Source organism: Lynx rufus, unplaced genomic scaffold, assembly GCF_022079265.1.
Source record: "Lynx rufus isolate CCGP_SWC_20201006 ecotype Redwood Valley unplaced genomic scaffold, mLynRuf1.p SCAF_13, whole genome shotgun sequence".
NCBI classification, from domain to species: domain Eukaryota; kingdom Metazoa; phylum Chordata; class Mammalia; order Carnivora; family Felidae; genus Lynx; species Lynx rufus.
The window spans coordinates 59809265-59831917 of NW_025814827.1; the positions used below are offsets into that span (position 1 = coordinate 59809265).

Here is a 22653-nt window from a genome sequence, read left to right on the forward strand (position 1 = left end):
TACCATGGAGATCTGTCTTCTGGAGATGCTGAATAACTTTGTGCATTCAAATGCTTTGTTAATGTACTAATTTTATTTTTTTCTTGAAGCAATCCTTCCTGAGGCCTTCCATCCTCCTGGTCCAATAGGAACTTTTTCTCTAGGTCTGTTAATGATTCTGTTGTCCTGAGATTTCACTTCACTCCCATCTATTCCCTTGTCTTTCTCCTGTGTTGGATCTTCTATTTCCTGTATCCAAGACTTGCTCTTTTGTGGTTAATTTTCTTGATTAGCTTCCTGAGAGATAGGTATAGAAGGTAACTTTTAAAAACTTTGCATGCCTAAGGATGTCTTCTCTCAAGGTTATTGACATTTTGGTTGGATATCTTCTGGATTGGAAAAGTTTTTTTTCTTGAAATTTTGATATTGGTCCATTGTCTTCACTTTCCAGTATTGGTTTTGAGAAGTCAGATGAGATTTGGATTGCTGAATCTTTTTGTGATCTGCTCTTTTCCTCCCTGAAAGATTTTAAGTATTTATTTATTTTGAGAGAGGCAGAGAGAGGAAAAGAGAATCAGCTCGGAGCCTGACATAGGGCTCAATCTCAAAACTGTGAGATCATGGCCTACGTCAAAATCAAGAGTCGGATGGACGGACTGACTGAGCCAGCCACCTGTTCCATCCCAGGAAGCTTTTATATCTTTCCTTGTTTCTAGTTCTCTGAAATGTCATGATGATGTGTGAGTCTTTTTTCATACTCTTAATATGGAAACTCTTGGTTTTGATTCAGTTCTGGGAAATTATTTCATGCTTTTTCTGGGATTTTTTTGTATGATTATATAGTAGTTATTTAAATATGTCCTCTTGGGCTGTGTGGGTGCCTCAGTTGGTTGAGTGTCTGACTCTTGATTTTGGCTCAGGTCATGACCCCAAGGTCTTGGGATTGAGCCCCATGTCAGGCTCAGGCTGAGTGAGTGTGGAGTCTGCCTGAGACTCTGTCTCTCTCTCTCTCTCTCTTTCACTCTCTGCTCTTCCCCTGCTTGTATGTGTGCATGCACGCACTCTCCCCTGTCCCCCCCCAAAAGATGTCCTCTTTGTTTTCTTTCTTTGCAAGTTTTGTTGACTTATTCTCCTATATTTTTCAATTGTAAGTGGTCTTTTTTATTTTGTTTTTGCCTTTTCTTTTTTTTAATGTTTTTATTTATTTTTGAGAGAGACAGAGCACGAGTGGGGGGAAGGGCAGAAAGAGAGGGAGACACAGAATCTGAAGCAGGCTCCAGGCTCTGAGCTGTCAGAACTGTGCCTGATGCGGGGTTCGAACTCCTGAGCCTCCAGATCATGACCTGAGCCGAAGTCAGACATTTAACGACTGAGCCACCCAGGTGCCCCTGTTTTGCTTATGCCTTTTTTTCATTTATGGATGCCGTGTCTTAGCTTGCTGAGGATATTGTTATTATTATTATTTTCTTTTTTGAAGTGTTTTTCAGTTCCCTGAGTTGTTTTGTTTACTTTGAGTTCCTTTATTTTCTGTTTGGGTCTATGTCTTTTATCTATGAGTTTCTTTTCTTTTTTTTTTTTTTTTTTTTAATGTTTGCTTATTTTTGAGAGAGAGAGAGAGACAGTGTGAGCAAGGGAGGGACAGAATCCGAAGCAGGCTCCAGGTCCTGAGCTGTCAGCACAGATCCCGATGCGGGGCTCGAATCTACAGACCGTGAGATCATGACTGAGCCAAAGTCAGATGCTTAACCGACTAAGCCACCCAAGCACCCCACTAAGTTTCTTTTTAAAGTCAGTTATTAGGTGATTCATGGCAGTCTGCTCATTTGATAGTGAAGCTCTTTATATCTAATTGGAAGCTCAGTGTGTGTTACTGGGAGGCTGTTCTGTAGGGTAATCTGGCTAGGGTGTTTCCTTGGAAGATCCCCAGTTGTTGGTATTTGAAGATCATTTTCCACAGGGATAATTCCTCCACAGTTTCTGTTTGAGAGGGATAAGCCTGTTTGCCAACAGTGTGGCAAGCAGCTAAGACAGGTGGGGGTTGTTGGTGTGTCACTATCCATTAAGTCAGCTTTACTTTATCCTTTTATGTTTTCAATATTTTACTCACACTTTCACCTGGGCCAAGTGTCCCAGAGTTTCATTTTCTACCTCTCCAGAAAATAACCCTCTAGGCTTTTGCCAGACGTATATGTGTGTGCGTGTGTGTGCGCACATGCATGTGAGAGATATGGGTGAGTGGGAAGGATGGATGGAGAGTCAAAATGTATGTGTATGTATGTGCAGGGACTTTCTGTTTTTTTGTTTTTTGTTTTTCATTTTTTATACAAACTTTCAGTCTTCCTCTTTTCAATCCTACTTACAGCCCTAGTATTGGTGCCTCCAAATTCTAAGCATTTTGGGTTGTATGAAGTCAACTTACATTTGGACTTTCCCATCTTCTATGTAGATTTCAGATTTGTCTGCTCTGCTGTATTTCTTACCATACTTATATCTCTTTCTGCTTTCCACTTCTAGAATTGCCTTTTTCTTCATCACCTGTTTTCTTTTTTTCTTGTGGGTTTATGCTTCTTTTTTCCCCCCCTAAATCTTTTAGTAAATTTATTCTTATCTTAGTAGATTTCAGGAGAAAGTGGTCGTAAATGCTGTGTTAAATTTCCTGTTATAATCAAAACTGACCTTTTCTATCTTGAAAAATTTTCACCTAGATTGTCTTATTCTTTACATCTACTTTCATTTAACTCCTTTTTAATCACTCAAGTTCTTAAAATAAACTATCCTACATTCACTGATGCCATGTTCTAATATACTCCTCTAACTTCTTAAGACTGCATGCTGGGTATGCAATTTCTTTAAGTCATTCACTAGAGTCCACTAATAACCAAATTCAAAGTTTTTTCTTCAAGAAAATCCTCATTTTTTTTTAATCTGTTTGTGTTCTCTTATTGTGTTATACACGCATAGAAAAAGTTTAGTTTTCTTGTGCTAGGAAAGATGCCTTAGTTTTGCAGAGAAATCCAATATTATTGTTTGATAGAATAGAGTTTTAAAGTTTTTTTTTTTAAAAATTTTTTTTTTCAACGTTTTTTATTTATTTTGGGACAGAGAGAGACAGAGCATGAACGGGGGAGGGGCAGAGAGAGAGGGAGACACAGAATCGGAAACAGGCTCCAGGCTCCGAGCCATCAGCCCAGAGCCTGACGCGGGGCTCGAACTCACGGACCGCGAGATCGTGACCTGGCCGAAGTCGGACGCTTAACCGACTGCGCCACCCAGGCGCCCCGAGTTTTAAAGTTTTAATAGATTTGGACTTTTATATTTCTATGGGCCATTTCTTTTGTGAATTGCTTGCTCATTCATTTTTTTTCTTATTTTTCTTTTGACTTCTAACAGCTCTTTGCATCTTAAGATTATTAATCCTTTGCCGCATATATTTTTAAGAGTTCCTTTCTAGTTACTTGCTTTTAGATTTTGTTATTTTTTGATTTGTGAGGTTTTTAAGTGTTATGTAGTCAAATCTGTGTTTTATAATGATCCTTGCCTTTTGTATCATGTTCAGAAAATTTTTTCTATAAAAGTATATACTAAGTAAAAGATTGTTTATGCAGAATTTGATGTATTCCATATTAATGGTATCTCTGGAAGTTTAGTTATCCTAACTACAAAACATCACATGATATAAAAAAACAAATTTTAGTACAAATAAGTTACGGCATGTTATATATTATTTAAGGGATGGTAAGAAATGACCAAATCTAACATATGTATGTCTCAAAAAACCTCTTATTTAATAAAAATTTATTATGTAAATCAGTTGAACAATATTTAAGTGTCTCTTATTTTACATTACCCCTCTTGAAAGTTCTTTGAAAACAGGACCCCACCCTTCCTTCCCTTCTTTCCTCCTGTCTAACCCTCTCCTTCCCTTCTCAGCAACACATTGTGTCGTATAACATCTATTAAAGTTATATCTACGGGCACCTGAGTGGCTCAGTTGGTTAAGCGTCCGACTTCAGCTCAGGTCATGATCTCACAGATTGTGGGTTTGAGCTCCACATTGGGCATCAGAGCCTGGAGCCTGCTTCAGATTCTATGTCTCCCTCTCTCTCTCTCTATCTCCGCTCCTCCCCACTAGTGCTCCTTCTCTCTGTGTCTTTCAAAAATATATAAATGTTAAAAAAATTTAAAAAAAATCGTGTATGTATATATAAATAAATTCATTTACACCTAAGTATGAAAAATAACAAGTTGCTTTTTTTTTTTCTTGGTTGGGTTTGAATTTTAGCTTTTACAAGAAGCTGAAGAATGGAAAGAACAAGTGGGTCAACTTAATAAACAGAAAATAACATTTGAAGAGTCCAAAGCATATGCAGAGCAAGTTCTGTATGATAAAGAAAATCAGATCAAGGTAAATGGGCCTTTTGGTTTTAGTGACTGAGGCAGCTAGAATGTTATACTAATTCTGAAATTTGAAAATTTTTGTTTTTTGAAACTTTTATTTTTATAATTTATTTGGTCAAATTAGAGGGTGTGTACTTCTTGGGCATTCATTTTAATTTGTACTGATATTATCATCTTGCTCCCAAATGCTCCTTGAAGACTTTTAGATTTGTAGTCTATATATCAACATTCTGTATGTCCTTTTTGTCCTTTGTATTTTAGCGTAGGTATTGAGTGAAGAGAAAAAAGAATAATGGATTTTACCTTTGTCTTTTAGACTGCCATCTGTTTCTTTTGATAAAAAGAGGTTGGAAAGAATTTTAGAAATTGGACAGATGAAGTTATATGTATTGGCTGAATATCTGTAATACCTAGATTAGCTATTGTATGTACTCTCACGGAGATAAATACTTTTCAAAAAATAAGTCTAATTGAAACTTGACTGTAATAAGAATATGGTAACTTATTTTTACTTTTAGGATTTGTTCACTTTTCCTTACTCCTTATTTGCCCTTTCTAGCCCTTTTTCCTGCCTTCTCTTTTAAATCTTATGCTTTCAAGCTGCAAACATACTCAGGTGTGAGTATCAAGTAATAAGATATAAAACTAACATTCTGTAATCTATGCAGTGAAGTGAACATTGCCATCTTGAAACCTATTCATTTATCCTCTTTACGTTGTTGCTATGAATTTTTTGAAGATTCCAGCTTTAGTTGTTTTCATGATTTGGCATGTTCTTTTATTTTTTCCCTAAACTTACTCTACTAAAGAACTTGAGATTCTTCCTAAGCAGAATAAGAATGAGATGCTAATCTCAAGCTCTACTCAAAGCTTTAGGCCATGTTATTTTTGCCTGGAACTCTCAAGAGGGACAGATCAAAGGGTAGAAATTACAGAGCAGAGTGGGTTTTTAGGTGGGCCCTTCCACAGAAATATATGGCATAGTCATTTCATTATTTACAATGAAAATTCTTTCTTTATTCAAGAAAATCAAAAAAGTACTGTTGGAAAACCTGTAATGTACCAGTTCAGGTTCTATTTTATGATAGAACCCAGGCTCGCCTGTGTTCTTTTTATATATCATGTACCTCACTTGCAGGTGTTTGACCTCACACAAAATTTACTGTTTGGTTAATGGCTACTGTTATTTGTGGTATGGAAAGAATGTAATATAGTAAATATTTTGTTACTTTATAGTCAGGCAGTATATTTAGCAAAAATGGACCATTATCCAGTATCGTATTTGATTTAGGAATAACCAAGTGTGGTTTTTAACTTGCAGAGTTTAATAATCAATAAATATTATAGTTTTTCAGAGTATATGTCTCAATATCAGCTGGTGAATAAGAGGTCATGTACTGTTATCTATGTAGATTGATTTTTAAACTATAACTACACATTCAGAAGTTGTAAATCAGTTAGCAAAAGGCATTATTACCTTCTCTTTCTGTTTTTCTCTCTTTACTAAATGTCAAGTCTCTGACTGAACGTTTGATAAAGATGAAAGATTGGGCTGCTGTGCTTGGAGAAGACCTAACAAATGATGATAACTTGGAATTGGAAATGAAGAGTGAATCAGAAAATGGTATGCAGTTGGGTATGAAGTCGTGATTCATCCTCTTTTGCTAAAAATGATAAGTAGCTCTTGTATTTGCTTTTAGTTTCCTATGTGTACCATGTTCTTTATACAGTTCTCGTTTGGCACATCTTCTCCATCTAATACCCTGTCCCTCTCACACCGTTCCTTATTGTTAAGCTTCAATTGGGATACAGCTTTTTCAGTAATCTTTCTCCATCTCCTCAGACAGACTTACAGCCTCTTTCCTTCCTGTTCTTTTTATATGTTGTACATATCCTCATTATAGCAATTTTCACATTGCATCATAATCATTTCAGGGCCTATTTTTCCTGCCATGTCTGCTAATTGGGTGGATGGTGGGTAGTTTGAAAAATGAGTGTTATACTGGTGAATGCCTGAGGATACTTTGTATTAATTAGATGGCTCAGTACTTTAATCTTGGCCACCCCAAATTGTTATCACCATTGCTGGTTGTGGTCTGGAAACTCAGGCAGGAGTTAGGTTCACTGTAGCTGCTCCCTGTATTTTCAAACCAATTCCTTTGACTTGAAAAGAGAATTTTATGTTGACATGATTATAGATTCATTGGAAGTTGCAAAAAGAGTACAGAAGTGTTTTGTGCATCTTTCACTAGTTTCTCCCCGTGGTAGCTCTTCTGACTTTTGTGACCTTTCTCTTTTTTCTCTCTCTACCCCTTACGTATTAACACATGTATTAAGGAACAGAAGGTATGCTTTTTTAAAAATTTTTCTTTGATGATAGCATTAATGCTTGGAAGAAAATTACAGTCCCATATGGTTGGTTCTGTTTGTACTTTTTTACTTCTGCTTTGTCTTGCAAGAAGCAATTCTTTTTGTAATAGAAAATGCATGCTTGTTTATTGTTATTTTAATTTGGAGTATAATTCCACTTATATTTTATATGCTGAAGGATCCTAAGAATAGTTGAGATGGTGGACTGTATTGGGTGAATACCAGATTCTTGTTACAAATTTGTTTCTAGAGAGAGTCGTGAAGAATCTGTTTGACAATATTATGGTACTTGCAGTGCTTTTTTGTTTATCTTCTTGGGAGCATGTCCAAGGCCATTCTGCCTTATTTCAAATTCTTTATTGTAGCAAGAATAGAGATTACAAGGCTCTAGTTGCATGAACTAGTAAAATCATTTGGATGTCTGTTGTGGCATGGCACTATTTTCCCAATTTAATGTTGTTTTTATTTTTTACTATAGATAATCAACCAAAAGGAGCTTTGAAGAAACTGATTCATGCTGCTAAGGTTTGCATTACTATATAAATATAAAGATAGAGAAAAGAAATAGAATTTGGATTAAAGCCATATGTCCTTAGTAACTATTTTAAAAAGTCTGTTTTATAGTTACCATAGAAGTGATTCCAAATTTTCCAAAGTGAGCAGAATTTTCTTTATCAGTTGCTTTTTTCTTTTTATAATAACTTTAGAAATTCATATTGTTATTTTTAGAATTTATCATAATAAAAAATTTTAAGGTCTGTACAAATTATTTAAGATAAGGAATAAATAAAAAATGTTTAGCATATTATTTTCATATTTCTGTCTGAACATTCTTCTTTCTCTGGTCTTAGTATTTTCCTATTCCTGTTGCCCCATATCCGAATTTGAGAAGTAAATGCTTGGTCCATTTTCTTCTGGTTTATCCCTTTTCTTTTGCATCATAGTAGTGGTATCTTGATCTTTACTGATCTATGTGAAGTTGTGGTACTGTAGTTTGAAGGTTACTTTAATTAAAACTTATGGGTTGAAGGTAAATAGAATGAAAATAGCCACTTTTTAAGGATGGGACACTGATCTTCTCTACCTCTCTTTTGACATTTACGACTACTAATCACTTTGTTAACTTTTCGAGATGGAAGCTGCATTGTTGGTTATTGCATTCTAGGTGATCATTTTATCAAAGTAATAGAACTTTAAAAAGTTAGAATGATATATTGAGATTTTTTGTTTTTCCTTTTTTGGAATAACTGATTAATGTTGTTTTTTTCCTTTTCCCATTCTCTAAAGTTAAATGCATCTTTAAAAACCTTAGAAGGAGAAAGAAACCAAATTTACATTCAATTATCTGAAGCAGATAAGACAAAGGAAGAGCTTACAGGTAGGATATCTGTATACTTTTAAAGTCTTTCTAAATAAAGGTACTTTTGCAGAAAGGTACTATTAATTGAATCAGTTATGCAAAGGTCCAATTTGATTGTTTTTTTGACTTTTATTTCTAATTTGTGAAAAATTAGTACTAAGTTTTTTGTTGTTGGTAAAGTCCTATCAGTTTCTTCCATATCATATGAAATAAAAATAATGAAATTATTTATTTTTTAAAGTTAATTTATTTGTTTTGAGAGAGAGGGAGAGAATCCGAAGTAAGCTCCACGGTGTCAGTGTAGAGCCCAACTCGTGGCTCGACCCCACAAACCTGATCATGACCTGAGCCAAAACCAAAAGTCAGACGCTCAACTGACTGGGCCATCTAGGCACCCCTCTCCAATCTTAACTAATGAAATTATTTTAAAAAACATGTAAAACTCTACTTACCTTTGAATTTCAGTGTTGTATGTGTAACATGGTTTTAGATATTAAAAAGTAGTAAATTAAAACTATTAACTTTTATAAGATCATCCCTATGATCCAGTTTTACCACATGATATTCAACAGTAATGTCTATTACGTGACAGTTCTTGGCAATGGCTTAAAGCCTAGGTTGACAGATTTCTTCTGATGTAGATTTAAAAATTTCTGTGGAAAGACCAGGTGTGACATTAAAATCATTTAATGGTAGCATATTTATTTTAAGCTATCCTTTTGATATATATGTTTAATTAATAGATGAATAATTATATACCATTAGAATAAGTAGTATGCCATTACTAAAATTTTAATGTATGTTAGTATGATTTTGTGATTTTGAAACAGAGTAAGTTTTGTCCTGTATTAAGATTTGTGGTGGGGGTACCTGACTGGCTCAGTCAGTAAAGCATGCAACTCTTAACCTCAGGTTGAGTTCAAGCCCCACCTTGGGCATGGAGCCTACTTTAAAAAAAAAAAAAAAAAAAGATTTGTGGTGATGATTCATACACATGTTTTGGGAGATGGCATTTCAATTTTAGAGGAATTCAGAAGGTGGGGTTATGATGTTGGAAGAGAAATGAGGTTTTAAAAACAATTGATGGGGGTACCTGGGTGGCTCAGTCGGTTAAGCATCCAACTTTCACTCAGGTCATGATCTCGTGGTTCGTAGTTCAAGCCCCACATTGGGCTTTGTGCTGACAGTTCGGAGCCTGGAGCCTTCTTTGGATTCTGTGTCTCCCTCTTTTTCTCTGTCCCTCCCCTGCTCACACTCTGTCTCTCTCTCCTTCAAAATAAATAAACATTAAAAAAAAATTTAACAAAAATAAAAAATAAAAACAATTGATGTACTAATTATATAGCATCCATTATTTAGAATTGTTATTTTTTGTTTTCCTAGATAGTTCTTTTAGGTGGGTTAGCAGTTAACAAGCTAAAACTGGTATTTTTCTCCCCAATCTTTTTTTTAAGTTTATTTATTTATTTTGAGGTGGGGGAGGGGCAGGGAGAGAGAGAGAATCCCAAGCACCGAGCCCAGTGTCGGGCTCAAACCCATGAACCACCAAATCATGATCTGAGCCAAAGTCTGACATTTAACTGTCTGAGCCATCCAGGTGTCCCTCTCCAATCTTGATCTGGATTAAGCTAGCATGATTTTGTAGGATTTCTTATCAGAAGATCCAAATTTCTGGTCTGACCTGTTACATATATCCAAATTTTGCTTAAAAGGAGGGCTGGCTAGAAGTTAAGTTATTAACTTGTACACTTTTTATGAGATAAAAATAGGCGTTCATCATGTTTAAGTAGTTTCATAGGAAATGTTGAACTAAAATATTTCCCTTCAGAACGCTCATCTCCAAAACTTTCTTGAGAAATTTTACTATTTTTTGGTTTCCTAACTGAAAATTAAATGCTAGAAATAGAATATTGAAGGTTTTGGGAAATCTTGGAGTAAAAAAAAAAAATTATAACAGTTTATATAGTTCTTTAATTAAAATATTAAAAAGCATTTAGGTGAACAAAATCCCTTATAAACTTTCTGTTGGAAAGAATTTATGAATAATTTATTATTTTTTGCTAATTTTTATCTTTATAAAATGTGAATGTGCATCTAGAAATATTTACTCCTTTAATTATGATTTTTAAAAATTTTCTATAGAATGTATTAAAAATCTCCAGACTGAACAAGCATCTCTGCAGTCAGAAAATACACAATTTGAAAACGAGAATCAAAAGCTTCAGCAGAAACTTAAAGTAATGACTGAACTGTATCAAGAAAATGAAATGACACTTCACAGGTAATAAAGATTTTGTTCATATCTCCACTGTATGGCAAGTAAAATAGTTTAATGCATATTCAGCTTATGTGATACTCAGAGCGCTCAATTTATGATTGGGTAATATTTCATCAGTTCATTTTTAAGACCGTTACTTGATCTTGAAATACTTTTTATTCTGAATCTGACCATTTTTTACTACCTTCCCTACTAGACCCTGATCTAAACCATCATCAGTTAGTGCCTGGTTTATTGTCGTAGCCTCATAAATAGTCTCTTTCCACTCGACCTCCTGCATAGTTGTTTTCAGTGGCATGACCCTTCTGAAGCATAAAGTATGGGTGTTGTCACAGTCTTGTTTGCAAACTCCCAGGTGCCTTCCTATCACAGTAAGAATTTAATCCAAAGCTTTTAGATGGCCTACAAGACTCTGTAAGATCTGACCTTTGTCTACCTCTTTTTTTTTTTTTTTTTTTTTTTTTTTGCTGGTTATCTCTTTAATTTTAGCTTATTCATTTTAGTTTTCCTTCATTACCCTCCAGCCACACTGGTCTTGATGATCATTAGTATGCCAAGCACATCTATACCTCAGGGCCTTTTGTACTTGCTCCTTTTCTTGGACTGGCATTCCCCTGTATAAGGTTGAATCCTTCATTTCATTTGGATCTAGGTTCATATGTTGCTTCAGAGACTCCTTCTCTGGCTACCCTAACTAAGATAATACCTGCAATTCCCTTATCCCTTATCTTGCTTTATTTTTCTTCATAGCCCTTAAAGTCCTCTGACGATTTATTGGCCTTCCCCCCCCCCCAACATTAAATATCAACTCCGTAAGAGAATTACTTTATTCTCTTTTCTTCGGTATTTCCAGTGCCTAATATTATGTCTTGGCACATGGTAGTTATTCAATAAATGTTTGTTGAGTATATGAATAGATATGTTTAGTACCTTTATATATTGGATTGAGAGATTTCTGTGCATGTGTGTACTGATCTCTAAATGCATAGATGCACAAACGACTGTTAAGATATCTATCTGGAGACTCCAGATTTTCAAATACTACTATAGGACATATTTTTCATCATAAAAGGAAATAAAATGTTCCTTGATTTAATTAATATAATTTCAAGCCCCTTTAATGAAGGTTATTACAGTTGATCTTCATCATGTATAGATTCTGTATTTGCAAATTCGCCTACTTGTGTAAACTTTGTATTTTTAAAAAAATTTTTTTTAACGTTTATTTATTTTTGAGATAGAGAGAGACAGAGCATGAACCGGGAGGGTCAGAGAGAGGGAGACACAGAATCTGAAACAGGCTCCAGGCTCTGAGCTGTCAGCACAGAGCCCGACGCGGGGCTCGAACTCACGGACCGCGAGATCATGACCTGAGCCGAAGTCAGCCACTTAACCGACTGAGCCACCCAGGCGCCCCTGTATTTTTTTTTTTTTTTTTTGAGAGAGCGAAAGCATGCTTGTGTGTGTATCCATATGGCGGTTAGGCAGAGGGAGAGGGAAAGACTCTTAAGCAGGCTCCATGACCAGCGCAAAGCCTGACTCACCACTCGATCTCTTGACCATGAGTGGAAATCACGAGTAGGACACTTAACTAAGCCACCCAGGTGCCCCATGAAAACTTATTTTTAATTTTTTAAAAAATTTATTATTGAGAGAGTGAGAGTGTGAGCAGAGGAGGGGCAGAGAGAGAGAGCGAGAGAGACACAGAATCTGAAGCAGGCTCTAGGCTACAAGCAGACAGCAAATAGCCTGACGCGGGGCTCAAACTCATGAGCCATGAGATCATGACCTGAACCAATGAAAACTTATTTTTATCCTAAAACCAGTACTCAGGAGCTTTAGTGGTCATTCTCAGACATGCACAGAATAGCAAGAAATTTGAATCTCCCAGTGTGTATGTTCCCGTCTTCCTTCTTATTTCAGCTCTCATTTTGTTTTTGTTTTTTTTTTTTTTTTAAATTTTTTTTTTCAACGTTTATTTATTTTTGGGACAGAGAGAAACAGAGCATGAACGGGGGAGGGGCAGAGAGAGAGGGAGACACAGAATCGGAAACAGGCTCCAGGCTCTGAGCCATCAGCCCAGAGCCCGACGCGGGGCTCGAACTCACAGACCGCGAGATCGTGACCTGGCTGAAGTCGGACGCCTAACCGACTGCGCCACCCAGGCGCCCCATCAGCTCTCATTTTGTAAACAAGTGTCCTTTTTTGCACTATATGTAATGCCACATTTTGGTGCTTTTTGTTGGTGATTTATCTATTTTATTTTATTATTTTATTTATTTATTTATTTTTGATTTAGCTGTTTTAAAATGATCCCCAGGTATCATGCTAAAATGCTGTTTAGTGTTCCTAAGTGCAAGAAGACTGTGATGTGTCTTATAGAGACAGCACCTGTGTCAGAGAAGCTATGTTCAGCCTAAGTTAGCTGTTTTTATTAAAAGAACTAAAAGTAGTAGATAGGACTACTAGTACTACTTTTATTTACTTTGGGTTCATTATAATTTTTTTTTAAATGCGTGTAAACTGTCTTAGAAGCTTAATCACCGTGTTAACAACTTAACAACCAATTTAAAAATTATTGAAATTCAGTTTATTATTCTGTGACTTCTTGTCTAATAAATGTCACGCTGCTTTATACAAGAAGGCTTGATAAAATATAGTCATGATAGTTTTTACTAATATTTACTTTTGATCTTATTTTCATGATAAAAGTCTTACAGAAAACTCTTGAATCTTTTGTGTTAATAGTACTATATTAGACAAGGTGGTTTATAATTTGAGTTTATAATATTAATTTCCACACCAGGAATATTTATGCAGCTACTTTTTTTTTTCTTGCATGTGATGTTTTTAGTGGTCTTATGCAAATTGTTTTATGAGAAGCACCAGTTGTGATATTATTAAAAAGATATAATTGATTATCTTATGACATACAGTAAAAAACAAAACAAAACACTTTTTGTTTCAAGGAAATTAACAGTAGAGGAAAATTACCGATTAGAGAAAGAGGAGAAACTTTCCAAAGCAGATGAAAAGATCAGTCATGCAGCTGAAGAGCTGGAGACTTATAGGTATTGAATATTTTTTACTCTTTTCTTTTTCAGGTGGGGAGGGTATCCAAAAACCTAATACTAGAAAAAATAATAAGGCAGCTCCCCCAAATAAACCCAAGATATTTGTCATTATTTTTCATTTGTATATCTTGCTTTATTGTGCAATTATACAGAAAATATAAAAGGAGAAATGTTTCCCTTTCAGTGTACATGATTTTAAATCTCTTGCATTAAAATAGGGAAATCCTATTTTATGTTAATATGAAGAAATTTATGAATATCCATTAATTTCAAGGTCTTTCCTCTTTGGTTCTAATGGGGAAGAATATATACAATATTAATGAATTTGAGAAGTATGCCTCAAAGAGAAGAGTGAGCCACTTCTGAAGTATTGATAAGTCTAGTTTTTCCCTTGTTCATTTGTCATTAGTTCCGTGGAAATCATAGAAAACCTAGAGAAAATAAGGGGCAAGTTTTAGCAGTATCCCAAATAGTTGTGATATTTAATTTTACATTAGGAAGAGTAAACTTGGATTTTGTCCAAAAGAAGGAATTATCTTATTAGTTGTATAAAGGTAGTAAGTAACATTTTATTTCACAGAGACTTTTAATTTCCTAGAGTTCTGTTAAGATTACAGACATCTGAATAATTCTTCCAAGTGCATGCTTCTTAGTAATAAAAACAAACCAATATGCCATATAAATCTTGGCATAACCTTTGGTTTTAGGTAAACCCAAGTAGTAGTACTCTTAAAGCATAATTAATATTAAAATTTTATTAGGAATAAATATACTACTTTAGAACGTCTTAAAGGTGATTAGTGTGGAGTTCTGGAGTTATTTTTACATTAAACACTCTAGGTGTTTTAATTAATATTTTCAGTAGACATAGTGTGTTCTGTCATTTCTTAGTGCATGTTAATGGTAGAATGATTATTCCTTGTAGAAAGCGAGCCAAAGATCTTGAAGAAGAATTGGAGAGAACCATTCATTCTTATCAAGGGCAGGTATATGTGTGTGTGTGTGTGTGTGTGTGTGTGTGTGTGTATTAAACAATTCTGATTTGTTCGAATTGGTATCTCTGTTTTGATGCAAGAGTATAGTTACTTGATAGTTGTACCACGTCTCTTGAGGTTTTGCATGTGGCTGTGGAACATTTATAGGGAGCCAAGTGTTCTGAAATAAAATACTTGTTTGTTTGTTTATTTACTTATTTATTATTTAAAAAAATTTACTTTGGCGGAGAGTACAAGCAGGGGAGGGGTAAAGAGAGGGGGACAGAGGATCTGAGGTGGGCTCTGCGCTCACAGGCCAATAGAAGTGAGCCCAATGTGGGGCTGAAACTCTCAAACTCTAAGATCATGACCTGAGCCAAAGTCGGATGCTCTACTGACCCAGCCACAAAGGTGCCCCAAGAGTTTAAAATTGCCGAGTTTTAAAATTGTTTCAAATTGGCATGTCTCCTGCTTCTTTGGGAATATGGATTAAGTAAATAAATAAACATATATCAGCACTGGAGTCTCGTATTTACTTGGACTAATTATCTCTTAGTCAGCAACTCATTGTAGTTGATTTTTGCATAAAACAAAAATATACTAGACAAAAATTGTCTTTACATTCAGTTTTTGTTTTAAAAATGTGATAGAGTAGTCATGTGTATATGAAAATTTGCTTTAAAAATGTTACTGACTTTCAGAGATGCTTGAGTTATTTTCGAGTTTATGAATTGTGTACTAAATTATAGTGGTAGTGTGAGATTTTTTACCTAAGAAAATCAGTAGTATTTTAATGAATTTCTTTTTCAGATTATCTCCCATGAGAAAAAAGCACATGATAATTGGGTAAGTATTAAATTCTCTTTGTCAGATTGTTCTTTTTTCTAATTTAAATGAGCCGTTTAAAAGATACACTTTCACACCAAAAATTAAGGTAGTGTTAAATAAATTTCTTTTAATTTTGCTGGTAGTGAAATTATGTTTTTTATGAACTAAATACTTGGTTATAACAGTTATTCACAAAATCTGATTTTTCCTTCTCTGCTTTTACTTTGCAAGGAGCTTATACTCTTTTGGGGGAGGTGATGCAGTGTTTATGGATTGTTTTGAGAGCATTGGATTGCCACTAATTTACTTGTGGACAACTTACTTAAAATTACTGGGCCTGTTTACTCATCTGTAAAACAACAGATTGAACTAAGTGACATCGAAAGGCTCTTCTAGTTGTAAAAGCTTTACAATTCAGTTATCTGATTCTCAGTGTTGAATTACTTGATACACATCAAGAAAAAGATCATCATGAGAAGTGGCATGTCAGTGTTCCAGAAGAACTCTATGAGGAAATGATAAGGATGTGGCTTTTGACTAATTGTGAGAATGATCCATCTAATTTGTAGAACTGTTGTTAATAGCTGGCCTTCAGAGGACTTGTCCCTAGGAGTCTTAAAGCAGAGACAGTTTGTGCAATGTGTGAACACCTGGGGTCTGGAGTTACCCAGTTTTGGTTGTTATCCTGGTTCCAACACCCGTAACAACAACAACAATTGTTTCTTTACCTGTTTCTTTACCTATAAGGTAGACATATCAGTAGTACCTATTTTATAGAGTTATAGTGATGAATAAATAACTCATGTAAGCCTGTTAGGTGCCTGACACGTAGTAAGCACTCAGTGTATGTTAACTGTTACTAGACTCTTGTTACACTGAAGCTTGGGAGATATTTCTTAGTGGTGGATGTTTCTTGGAGTGGAGATTCTGGTATAGGTTGAGAAATTAGACATGTTGAATGTCAAAGCTTTTCCCGTTTCTCAGATTTTGTGTTGAGGGCTCAAGTGGAAGATTTGTTAATGAATTAGACTGGGCTTGGAGATGAATTTAGTTTTTTTCATCATTCCGCACCACAGTCAGAATAGTAAGATAAAGGTTATTTTTTAATGACAGAAGAGACTCGTAAATATGGAGAACAAACTGAGGGTTACTGGAGGGGTTGTGGGAGGGGGGATGGGCTAAATGGATAAGGGGCACTAAGGAATCTACTCCTGAAATCATTGTTGCACTATATGCTAACTAATTTGGATGTAAATTTAAAAAAATAAAAAATAAAATTAAAAAGAAAAAGGTTATTTTTTCATGATGAGAGGAATTGATGTTTGCTAATCTCTTAATGCTCTAGGCACTGTACTTAAAGGCATTTTGTGTATATTACTCATTGAATTCACACAACAACTCTATAAAATAGATATTATAAGTTAAGTTTTACAGGTGGGGAAATAGCCCAAAGTCACATGATCAAAGAATGAAGAATAGAGATTAAAATTCTGACTTTTTAGATTCTAAATCTGTGGCTTCTCTGTTATTATACATTGAATTTCTAGTTTAGTAAATGACAGACTTTATGTTAAAATATGCAGAAAATACCCTTAATGTCTAAAAATGAAGATTTTTTTAGATTTTATAAAAGTAATGTATACTCACTAAATAAAAAATGTTCAGACTATTTACAAAGGATGTACCAAGAAGTAATCAGCAGTATCACTTTAATTTATTCTATGTTTTAAGTATATTTAGACATAAGTCATGTATATGTTTTAAAAAATGAAATTATACTATATATTAGTGTTTTTATGTTCTTGCTTTCTTAATATATTATAGATATTTTTCTATGAATATTTTATAATTTATGTAAACCTTTTCCATTTGACAAATGTTTAGTTTGTTTCCACTTTTTTATTGTTATAAATAATTTTATAATTTTGGATGTTACTTTTTCCTTTGAGCGTTTCTTTGCTCCCTCCTATTAGAGTTAATGTTTTCTTCCTTTGAACTCATATAATACTTTGTTTTTATGTGTTCTGTGACAAGTACAATAGTTGTCCTTACCACAGATTTAAGCTTCTTAAGATAGGGGCTTAACACCTGCACTTAATAGAATGCTTTTTTGCATATTGTAAGTAATATCTGAATACAATGTGGTCATTCATTGAAATTATAGTTTTACCTAACCTTTGAAGTGTAAACTTTTTAAAAGCCTGTAATCATTTAGCATCTGTTTATTCTTATATATTTTTTGTAGATTTATCTTTAATATTGATAGCACTATAATCATACTAGGATTTACTTTTTTTGACTTAGTAACTTTGTATTGTTTTGTCTCCTATAATTAAGAGTAAATATGTAATACTATACTGTGTAGAAAACATTTAGAAGTAGTTTTGATTCTGTGTTGTTAAAACACGTTGCTAAATGAATGAATTGATATTTTATTAACTAAGATTGTTACTGTGTAGTATTGTTTTTGTTAGTACAAAATTGATTATATCATTATATACTAGAAAATGATTTACATTGGAATCTTTTTGATAATGACTGCTAAAATATGGTTAAGCTAGGGTTTGGTTTTGTTTTGTTTGTGTGTGTGTATTTAACATTCTTTATTCTTTGGCCAGTTAAAGTCAATTCTAATGTGTAGTTCACAATTTTAAGTGAATACATTTGATAGTAAAGTTCTTTTAACCTGTAAAAAGTTATGGTTCTAGGTTGAGTTAATTTGCCTTTGTATAATAGATAAGTTTGCCCCAGTGCGTTGCGTTAGTTTGGACAGGTCTGATGCTCCATACGCTGCTGCTGTTTAACTAGAGAGTTCACAGAATGACTGGGAAACATATAGTATTCCATACAAGTTTAATCTTTGCCCACAAACTACTTAGGAATATTGTATGTTCTTGCTGTTTATTATAGGTGTAAGTTTTTTTCCCATAGCATACATACTCTGATTTTCTAATTTTTTTTTTTTTTAAGTTTATTTACTTGTTTTTGAGAGTGCTTGTGCATGGGCAGGAGAGGGGCATAGAGAGAGGGAGAGAGAATCCTGAGTAGGTGTTGCGATGTCAGCATGGAGCCCGACGCAGGGCTGCATCTCACACACTGTGAGACCATGACCAGAGCCGAAATCAAGAGTCAGATAGATGCTTAACCAACTGAGCCACCCAGGCGCCCCGAATCTGTTATTAAATACAAGTATCACTAAACCAATGTAAAAGCTTATGGGAATGGGAATATGATCTTAACAGACTGCATGCTTTGGTTATATTCAGCGATTTAAAAAAATGGCCTGTACAGGCATGTTGTGAAACTGTTTTAGATCTTTATGGTTTCACAGAATTATAGTGATTTCTCTCCAGAGTTGGTTATCTGCTTTTATAGCCAGAGTACCTGTGCATAATGATTCTGAGTCTCCATTCTCATCACCCTAAGCTTGGGTCCTCTTACATTGCTTCTGTCATGTTATTTGGATATTGACAGCACCAAATAGTGCTAATTCTTGCCTTCACATCTAGATAACCGCATTTATTGGCAAGTACATGATCAAACTCCAGCCTTAGACTCATGTCTTTTGGTTATAGGAAACTCATTTCCTTTAAAAAAAATTCTGTAAGTTAAAAATTTTTTACACTGAGTTTACTGAAATGCATTCTAATGTATTGTGATATGTGTGAATGCTTATCTTCCATTTTACATTTGTATAAGTGTTATTTTAAAAACGTATTTAAAAAAATGAAAATGTATTGTTTTCTTTAAGTTGGCAGCTCGGACTGCTGAAAGAAATCTTAATGATTTAAGGAAAGAAAATGCTCACAGTAGACAAAAGTAAGTATCTTAGTGGGAACACTTTAAGCTTTAGTTATTACTTTATTTTTAGTTGTATTTTGTTTATTATATAATATTTTTGTAGGGACAAACTTGCAGTGAATCCAGCATATCTAGTGGTGAAATATTTATTAATTATAAGGTACTAGATTTTTTGTTTGAAACATTTGTCTTAGGTTACTTTAAGAGAAGTAAATTGTTTACATGTTCTTCTGTAAAAAGCATAACTTAAAGAAATTTTTTTTCATGTGTATTTATTTGAGAGAGAGAGAGCGCATGTGAGCAGGGGCAGGCAGAGAGAGAGAGAGAGAGAGGGAGAAAGAAAGAATCCCAAGCAGCAGTGCAGAGCCCAACACGGTGCTCGATCTCACCAACTATGAGATCGTGACCTCAGCTGAAATCAGGAGTTGGCGGCTTAACCAACTGAGCCACCCAGGCACTGCCCCGCCACCCCAGTTTTTTTTTTTTTTTTTTTTTTTTTAACTTGAGTAGGAAGAAGACAATTACAAGGGATGGAAAGAGAAAAGATAGATCTCTGATGTGGTAATTCTCAGAGTATTGGCATCTTTTAGTAGATATGGGTAGAATCCATTTTTATTATTTCTTTCATTCTCTTGTTTTATTGTATTGGGTGACGTTGCCATGCAATAATAAAATGAAAGAATAAAAGCTTACAATGTATGATCGAAGGGAAGAATAAATGCTTTTCTAGGAGCAAACATCTCTTCCCAGGTGTTCTAATTTCTTGCCAGAATGTACCATTAACATTATTCCATGATAGTGTAGTCTTTTTGCTTGTCTTTTCTACTTTGAAATTAAAACTGCATGATTAAATGTTCTATGTCAGATCTTATGATCAAGAACTAGAAATAAGATTCTTTTAAAATGTCACAATTTTAAGATAAAAGGTTTAGGAATAAAATAGTAGGATGAGTTCACTGGATTCCTATTTTGTGTTGTGATTAGAATCATTTGGGTAACATTACAATGGAAAGCAGGTGAGATGCAGAGCTAGGAACCCTGTGTTTTAATCCTGTTACTTTAATTTTGAATAAATCATGTAAACTTTTAGCTCAGTTTCCTTACTTGTAAACTGATACATTAGAACTGGTTGACCTTGGAAAGCCCTGCTATTTCTAAAATTTGGATTCTGTGTAATAGTATTCACTGAAGTCTAGTTTTGAACACAGAACAAAACAAAGTGATTTCAAACCTCAATAAAACGTCACTATCACTAGGCAGAAAGAACCCTGTTACCTGTTATGGAAAGGTGTTTTGGTCAGAATATTGATTTATTTATTTATTTTGTTTTCTTTCTTAATTTTAATTACAGTGTAGTTAATACACAGTGTTATATTTCAGGTGTATGATTTAGTGATTCAACAATTCCATTTATTACTGGTCAGAATAATTTTAAAAGATTTGTTTCTTCTGTGTAAATATTGAGATAGTGAAGAGATCCTTGTACTTGGAAGAGGCATTTTTCTTGAAATGTGGGTGCTTTTCTTAGATGAGTAACTTAGAGATGTTTGTTCTTTATTTGCAGATTAACTGAAACAGAGTTTAAATTTGAACTTTTAGAAAAAGATCCTTATGCACTTGATGTTCCAAATACAGCATTTGGCAGAGGTAGTCTTTTTTTTTTTTTAAACCCTCATTTAAAATACATATATATGTATATATTGCACATACCTTTTATATTAGTGTAAATTAATACTATTATTTATAAATATTTTAGATTTTGGAGCCAGGATTCTAATCTGAGTTCTATCAAAATCTCCCAAGTTTCTGAGTTTTGTTACCCTGGAAATAATGTAAATAATTGCTGCCTTTATTTCTTAGTGGGCTTTTGTAAGATGATGTATATTTAGCACATTGAGCTCTTTGAAAAGCAAAGTGAAAGGCATGTAGTAAGGTACTCAATATTTCTTGGGAAAATGAGTAAGGAGTGCTTAAAGGGAATAACATTGTGACTGTTTATATATCCACTACTCATTGGGATTTGCTTGAATTATAAAAACAAGATTTAAAATAGATATTTTTAATTATTTAAAAGTATCAATTAAGAAGGTGGGAAAACATTAATAATCTGAGATTTGATTGCTTTAATTACCTCCAAGAGAGGACCAGGTCTTTGGAAGATGTATTTAATATTTTTGTCTATTCATTAATGAGTTAGCATCTTTAATGATCTCATACTGTTCCAAGTAGTTTAAATTTTTCAAAATAATTTTTGGTTGAATTGGAATTAAGCATCTAAGGCAGGGAAAATAAGCCTAACTTTATATAGGTAGAATCCCATTTTAATAACCATTTCAAAGGTGTAAAAATCACTTTTGAGAGTCTAATTTCATTAGAATGAAAATGTTTTTACATTACAAAATAACAGGTTATTAATTTCAAATAGTAACAAAGGTTGGAGTGAGGGGCAATTATACAGAAGGAATTCTTGACTGAACGTAATGCAGAAGTCTTGTGAAGATTAAATAATGCTTTGATCGTTTGTTGTAATTGCATTTGACCGTTATATAAGCTACATAATAAAATTTAACATATTTAAAAAGTATTATTTTGGTGGTATTTAAGTTTGCCTTCTGATGTTGATTTTAGATCTTTGGAAGCATAATCATTACTTGGGAGTGGTGAAGTTTGTAAAATGATAGGGCTCCTGGTTATATGGTTTAGAAAGTGATTTATTTGATAAATAAGTATATGTAAACTGAATTTTCAGTGGTAATGAATCAAAAGTTGTTTCTGATGCTTCAGAGGATTTTGCATTTCTATTTTGAAAAATCTGAGCTTCACTCAAATAATTCATGGCTCAACATGGCTCAGCCTAATTTCAGCTGAGCCCTTCCATATTACAACTCTTATCAGCTGAAATGTCTGGAAGCATACTGCCATTAAAAGCAAAACCAAACAAACTTCATGGCCCCCAAATCCTCTCATGGTTCTAAAATATCACCAGTATCCTTTGCTTAATATTGTATGGTTACTTAAGTGTATTATTACCAAGAGAATAATATTTTTCTTGACTACAGTGTCCACTTGGTAGACAGACTTTAAACCACAGGGTTCCATATTTAATTCTATCCTGTGTTAATAAAACCCAGAGCATGCTAAGTGTTTAGGATGTGGATTAAACTTAAATTGACAATAGGGTGACTTGATGGAAATTGTTGAAATGGGATTCTAATCTATAGTGTAGCTAACTGAAACTATGAATTTAAATATGCTGTTTTAATTATTCCAGAGCATTCCCCATATGGTCCCTCACCATTGGGTCGACCTTCATCTGAAACGAGAGCTTTTCTCTCCCCTCCAACTTTGTTGGAGGGTCCACTCAGACTCTCACCTTTGCTTCCAGGGGGAGGAGGAAGAGGTATATTGTTTAAACATCTTTATTACTCTAGATTTCTTCCTTACTTTATATTTTCATCTCAACTTATCTTTAAAATGATCTTTAAAATAAATCTTTGGAAAATACAGGCATTCCTTGCACTTATTGTGGGTTATTTTTGTTTGGAAAAGGAGCTCTATGACATGTAATTTTAATATATTTTTCTCTTAGAA

At 34.1% G+C, this 22653-nt stretch overlaps 1 protein-coding gene across 6 annotated transcripts in view; it reads left to right on the top strand.

Annotated features, from left to right (window-relative positions):
- The window catches only part of MIA2 (MIA SH3 domain ER export factor 2), a 106562-nt gene that overhangs the window by 60638 nt on the left and 23271 nt on the right, over positions 1-22653 (top strand). For 3 of the 6 annotated variants that reach the window (XM_047075643.1, XM_047075641.1, XM_047075640.1), the window contains 11 exons: positions 4262-4384; positions 5893-6001; positions 7226-7272; positions 8035-8125; positions 10250-10388; positions 13355-13456; positions 14385-14445; positions 15244-15279; positions 19013-19080; positions 20627-20709; positions 22334-22462. In XM_047075643.1, coding sequence (XP_046931599.1) covers positions 4262-4384; positions 5893-6001; positions 7226-7272; positions 8035-8125; positions 10250-10388; positions 13355-13456; positions 14385-14445; positions 15244-15279; positions 19013-19080; positions 20627-20709; positions 22334-22462 — 988 coding nt within the window. Of the gene's footprint in view, positions 1-4261; positions 4385-5892; positions 6014-7225; positions 7273-8034; positions 8126-10249; positions 10389-13354; positions 13457-14384; positions 14446-15243; positions 15280-19012; positions 19081-20626; positions 20710-22333; positions 22463-22653 lie in introns of all 6 variants that reach the window. The other 3 variants (XM_047075644.1, XM_047075642.1, XM_047075639.1) reach the window with 2 other exon arrangements.